Consider the following 6,000-nt stretch of genomic DNA (forward strand, 5'->3'; position numbering starts at 1 on the left):
TGGCCCGAACCACTCTGCCTGCCTGATTGCCCCTAATCACCTCTGCCTCGGCCCCTGTCCGCGGCAACTTTGTCAGGAAGATTGTCCAAAAGGACGTCCAGAAGGTTGTTCAGCTGTCTGGTCTAATTAGCATATTATGCGTTTATTATTGTAGATATCATCCTTATATCCCTTGCTCACTTGTGTAATTGACCAGTGATTCTTTAATCTTTTTATGATTATTTTCTAGCTGTTCTAGGTATCATTTATTTGGGCGGGAAAAAATAAACATATTACTTAATGTGTCATGAAAGTATGCTAAAGTCCATGGTGTGAAATAAACTCAACCTTCACTGTTCATGAAGTCTTAATATAATACTGAATATAAGTTTTGTCTAACTTTAAAAGAGTTCTGTAAATTTTCTTTAAAAAAAATGAACTGAAATTAGAAAAAGCTTCTGTATGTGTATGGTAAGTATGATAAGCCATTTAAGAAAATGTTTGTATTGGATTGTTTGTTTAATTCATAAAGTTAAACAGCACAGTAGGTACTTGGAAAAATTACCTCTTATTTTTATCACAAAATATTACTATGTTTTATGTAGGCTCCTTGAAGTTCGTGGAAGACTCTATGAGCTTTTAACTCATTGTATTCCTCCTGAAATAATAATGAAGGTAACCTGATTTCACATCTTGAATCTTTTATAAGCATGAAATTTGCAATCATAAGATAACACTCACTTCTTATACAGTTCATTAATTCATCAGATATTTTTTGAGTGTCTACTGTATGTCAGGCATCATAAGGGGGATGATGAAGAAGACAGGAAAGGTCCTGCCTTCAGAGAAGTTACATTTTAGTAGGGTCAGATTAGAAACAAGTAAAGAAGCAAACGGATTTCAGAATGTTTTAAGTGTTAAGAAAGAAGTAACAAGGTGAAATAAGGGAGAGTGGAGCCATGGAAGGTCAGCAATAGATTCTCTGAGGAAGGTTATGCTTAGGCTGAGACTTCAAGGATTAAAAGAAGGGAATTGTGTAAATGACTGGGGAACAAGTATTTCGGACTACTAGATTCAATGAACATGGGAAATGAGGTTAAATGTGTAGGCAGAATCTGAATTATGATATATTGTAAGGCACAGCTTTAGAGTTGGTCTGTCAGCTACCTACCTAGCTAGATTGATTTGTTAGGAAATGCAGGGTTTTTTGTTGTTGTTTATTTGTATTTAAATGGTAATATTAACATGAAAAAATTCAGTGACCCAACTATACAAAAAAAAAATGAAGGTCTGCCCTTTCACTTCCATAAGGATAACCAGTTTTAACAGACCTCTATTCTGTTCACATGGAAATACAGTAGGTCCTCGAGTTTCCTTGGAGATCCGTTCCTTCGGCGCGACATAACACGATTTTCGCCGTAAGTCGAACCCACCTACATAAGCACCTATGTCACTCACATAGAGCACATACACAGCAGTAATGAAGTGAAACAGTAAAAAAAATTTAAAAGAAAGATAATTCCTGACTTTTACTTGTGGTAAATAAATAATAAAAAACATAAAGCACATCTAATCTAATAAAAGACAAAAAGGGTAATTAATCGTACCTCCGCTATGCTTCCCATTGGCTAATTAGGGCGATATGCAAATTAACTGCCAACAAAGATGGTGGTTAACCGCCAACAAAGATGGCGGTTATTTGCGTACGTAGGCGCAATGATGGGAGGTGAAAGGGGAAGGATGGAAGAACAGTGATCAGAAACCTAGGCTGCAAGCAAGAGCTGGGTGGCAGGGCAAAGGCAGCCCTGTGATTGCATGGCGATCAGAGGAAGAGAGAGCTGGGGCCAGGCCAGGCCGCACCTCTGGGGCCAGGGGTGCCGCCTGGCCTGCATCCTGTGGTTGCCATGGCGATCGGAGGGAGAGAGACCAGTGGTCTGGTGGTTGCCATGGCGATCGGAGGGGGAGAGAGCCACATCGGGATCGGAGAGCCAGGGCACAGGCGAGGCGGCACCCCGGCACCCCAGCACCTGACATGCAAAGGTTGGGGATGAAATGACTTTTCCCAACCACATCTGCAAATCTCCTGGGGAAGGCATCACTGAAGAGTTCACAACAACTCTCTTACTTGGCAGGGAAGAAAACAGTTGGCAACGAAAACAATCCCTTACATCAAAGTTAAGGTCCCTCTGAGTAAAAAAGAATATTTCCAACGTAAAGGAGGGAGCAGGCAAAAATAATAGGTTCTCATGACTTCCACTGAAGTTTGAGCATATGACAGAGTCAAAACAAACATACAAATTAAAACAGACAGGTGACATTCAAATGACCCGAATCAACTGTCACTGTGTTGTCCCAATAGCACCAATGCTTATGTTATAATATAGTTTAAAAAAACATACAAAACAAGTCACATGATAAGAGAGGTTCGGCTTCTAAAGTAAATTGAATATGTTCTTTAAAAATTCTCATGTCCTCCCCTCTGACTATAATTCTTAATTTTCCAATCAGAAAATTACCCCAGGTGATCCAGTAACATGTAGAACTTCAGTAACCTAACTTATTTAAAACAAACAAACATCACAACCATTTTTAAAATATTTAAATTGATATTTTAGGGTTAAAATTACAGAAGATATTTAGATCCAAATATGTTTTCTGAATAGAAAATATTTCAGCTTTTGATTTAAAAAAATAAACATAAAATAATATATAAGCGACACATATTCCCAAGGAACTCTGAATTAGTACCTTTCCCTCTAACTTTCTTCAAATTAAGAGAATCTATGGAGTTCCCTATATTGCACAAGTTTTAATGAAAGTAAGACTTTCTAAGAGCATCAAATACATGTTTTCTTATTTACAAACATACATACTCCTCTCTCTCTCTTTAAAATATATTCTTACTGATTGAGAGAGGAAGGGAGAGGGAGAGAGATAGAAACATCAATGATGAGAGAGAATCATTGATCGCCTGCCTCCTACACGCCCCGTACTAGGGATCAAGCCCACGCCGGGGCATGTGTCCTGATCTGGAATCAAATTGTGACTTCCTGGTTCATAGGTCGATGCTCAACCACTGAGTCACACCGGCCAGTCTCAATTCTTATTTATAAATTCATTCCAAGGACATAATACAGCTTGAAAAGCTTTGGAAGTAGTTTCAAAAAAACTAGCTTTTAAGTAACAAGAAAACAGTTATAGAAGAAAGTTGAAATTAAAAGAAAAAAATTGTTTTAATTTATTCAAGAGTGGGAACATCCTCCATGAAATGTGTACCTTGACTGTGGATGGCTGGGTGGCCTTATCACACCTTAGGACTTCAAATGCTTTTTACAATGTAAAGAAAGAGAGTTTTCATCTCATTTCTCTCCCAGGGTAGATGTCTGTCAATAGAAGGTGGACATCAATAAAAGCAGGGGCTTGCACAATCAATCAGAAAGTCAGCAATCTATGAATAATCCAGAACCCAGTATTTATCTCCTCTGCCACACACCCTCCCTCCCAGCCAGTGAGCCAGATAATTACTCTCAAGTCAAGCTAAGTGCCCCCCAGTCACAGTGGCCCAATGCTGACATACAAAGCATACAAATAATTCTCACTCTGGCATAAAAGTGACAACTTTCTTGGAAGAAAAGCAGATACTGTAAATTTCTCAAAGTCTTCCTGAAATAATTTTTTAAGTAATTTTTACTTCTTTAGAAAAAATGCATACATGGCAAACCATCTGTAATAAAAGGCCCATTCTATAAAATTTTACCTGGTCCTACTCATCTGCAATCATAATCATATTTACAGACAAATATATCTATATTAATAAAAGCAATATGCTAATTAGACTGGGAGACCTTCCAGGAGACCTTCCAGATGTTCTGGACAAAGCCATGGTGGCGGGGCTGAGGTCGAGGTGGTTAGAGGCCAAGAGGGGTGGGCAGTTGTGGGTGATCAGGCTGGTGGGGAGCGGGGCCGTTGGGGGTACGCAGACCAGCAGGGTGGCCAGTTGGGGGCAAGCAAGCTATCAGTGGGGGTCAATTGGAGGTGATCAGGACAGCGGGCGGGGGCATTTTGGAGCGGGGGGGGGGGGCAGTTTGGAGCAAGCAGGCCAGTAGAGGGACAGTTGGGGATGAGCAGGCCAGTGGGGAGGGAAGGTAGGGGTGAGCAGGGGGGTCAGTTTGGGGTGATCAGGCTGGCGGGGGGCGGGGCTTTTGGGGGCAAGCAGGCCCGCAGCGGAGGGGGGGGCAGTTGGGGGCGATCAAGCCGGCAGGCAGAGTGGTTAGCAGCAGGCAGGCAGGCAGGCAGGCAGGTGAGCGGTTAGGAGCCAGTTGTCCCGGATTGTGAGAGGGATGGCCGACTGCTGGTTTAGGCCTGATCCCTGTAAACTGGCAGTAGGACATCCTTTCAGGGGTCCCAAATTGGCGAGGGTGCAGGCCAGACTGAGGAACACACCCTCCCCCGTGCATGAATTTCATGCACTGGGCTACTGGTATGTACATATGTCGAAATGACGGAACTTTTTTAATAAATAAATGGAAGGTGGTGACGTAACCATGAAACGATGTATGTTGATTCTGACATAACCCGAGGACTGTCTGTAAGCCCATAGTGTGTGTGTGTGTGTGTGTGTGTGTGTAGTTTCACAAACCTTGACAGTCTTCTGCACTGTGTTTCTCATTCAACATTGTAACGTGTGTTTGTTCATGACAGTCCATATTTACCTTACTCTCTTTTTTTAAAATATATTTTTATTACTGATTTCTGAGAGGAAGGGAGAGGGAGTGATAGAAACATCAATAATGAGAGAGAATCATTGACCAGCTGCTTCCTGCATGCCCTACACTGGGGATTGAGCCCGCAACCCGGGCATGTGCCCTGACCAGGAATCAAACCGTGATCTCCTGGGTCATAGGTCAACTCTCAACCACTGAGCTATGCTGGCTGGGCTACCTTACTGTTTTTAATGTATGAATGGGATTCCATTGTATATTATAGTTGTATTTTTTTAAATGTGGTCTGTATTGGTGGAACTTTAGGTTGCCATATAGATTATTATAATTAATGTTGTAATAAGCATCTTTGTACTTATATTTTTGCATCCTCGTACATTTAAGTATTGAATTATGCTAAATAATTGCCACATTTTTACATTATAGAAAAGTACACTTTGTTTTTTTGCTTTTGGATGAATATAAAAAAATTCAGGATTTCACACATAAGAAAAGAACATGTTTCACTTGAAGCATGTTTTCATTAAGTGTTTGAGACTTGAAGAATATGCATCATGTAGTTCTGAACATATTTAACTTAAGATTTACTTCTGTTTTGAATGAGAAATAAACCTTGTTTGGCCAATATCCTTTTTAAATAATTTTTTAATTACTAGTTATCTTTCTTTAGGGCCTTCTCTCAGAACTTTTACATAATTGTGATGGACAACTGAAAGGAGAAGTGGCCCAGATGGCAGCTTACTATGAACATCGTCTGCAGCTGGGTAGTAAAGCCATTTATCACTTGGAAGCATTTGTGGCCAAATTTATGGCACTTTATAAGAAGTTCATGGAAGATGGATTGGAAGGCATGATGTTCTGACATTTACCAGTAATTCTTCTTTATATGTCTCACTATCAGCATTTACGTTCAGTTTATATTGCAGGAGCTGCAGGTAAAATAAACTAACTTTACTTAATCATGTTCTTTTTTAATTCCTCTGTGAGCCATTAATCATTACTCTCTAAGTTAAATAATTATTCCTATACTATTGAAGTATATTTAAAGGGCACAACTAGAAATTTCAGAGTCCATGATTTTATTTTAAAAATTTTCTATCCAAATATGCAATGTTGATCCTCCCATTTTCCAGTTAATCTCTCACCTGCTGAAGGAAATTTGCACATAGAAAAACAAAGATTAGTGCTAATCTTTGGGCTCAGTGGATAGAGCATCTGCCTGCCAACTGAAGGGTCTTAGGTTCTGTTCTGGTTAAGGTCACATATCTCTGTTGCAAGCTCTACCCCTGGCCCCGTTTGA

General features: G+C 40.1%; 1 protein-coding gene across 2 annotated transcripts in view; it reads left to right on the plus strand.

Annotated features, from left to right (window-relative positions):
• The window catches only part of RFC3 (replication factor C subunit 3), a 39,054-nt gene extending 33,395 nt beyond the window's left edge, over positions 1-5,659 (plus strand). For both annotated transcript variants that reach the window (XM_036300329.1, XM_036300330.1), the window contains 2 exons: positions 585-654; positions 5,371-5,659. In XM_036300329.1, coding sequence (XP_036156222.1) covers positions 585-654; positions 5,371-5,562 — 262 coding nt within the window. In that variant the 3' untranslated portion in view covers positions 5,563-5,659. The remainder of the gene's footprint in view (positions 1-584; positions 655-5,370) is intronic.
• The last annotated feature ends 341 nt before the right edge of the window (positions 5,660-6,000 follow it).

Source organism: Myotis myotis, unplaced genomic scaffold, assembly GCF_014108235.1.
Source record: "Myotis myotis isolate mMyoMyo1 unplaced genomic scaffold, mMyoMyo1.p scaffold_m19_p_3, whole genome shotgun sequence".
Taxonomy (NCBI): domain Eukaryota; kingdom Metazoa; phylum Chordata; class Mammalia; order Chiroptera; family Vespertilionidae; genus Myotis; species Myotis myotis.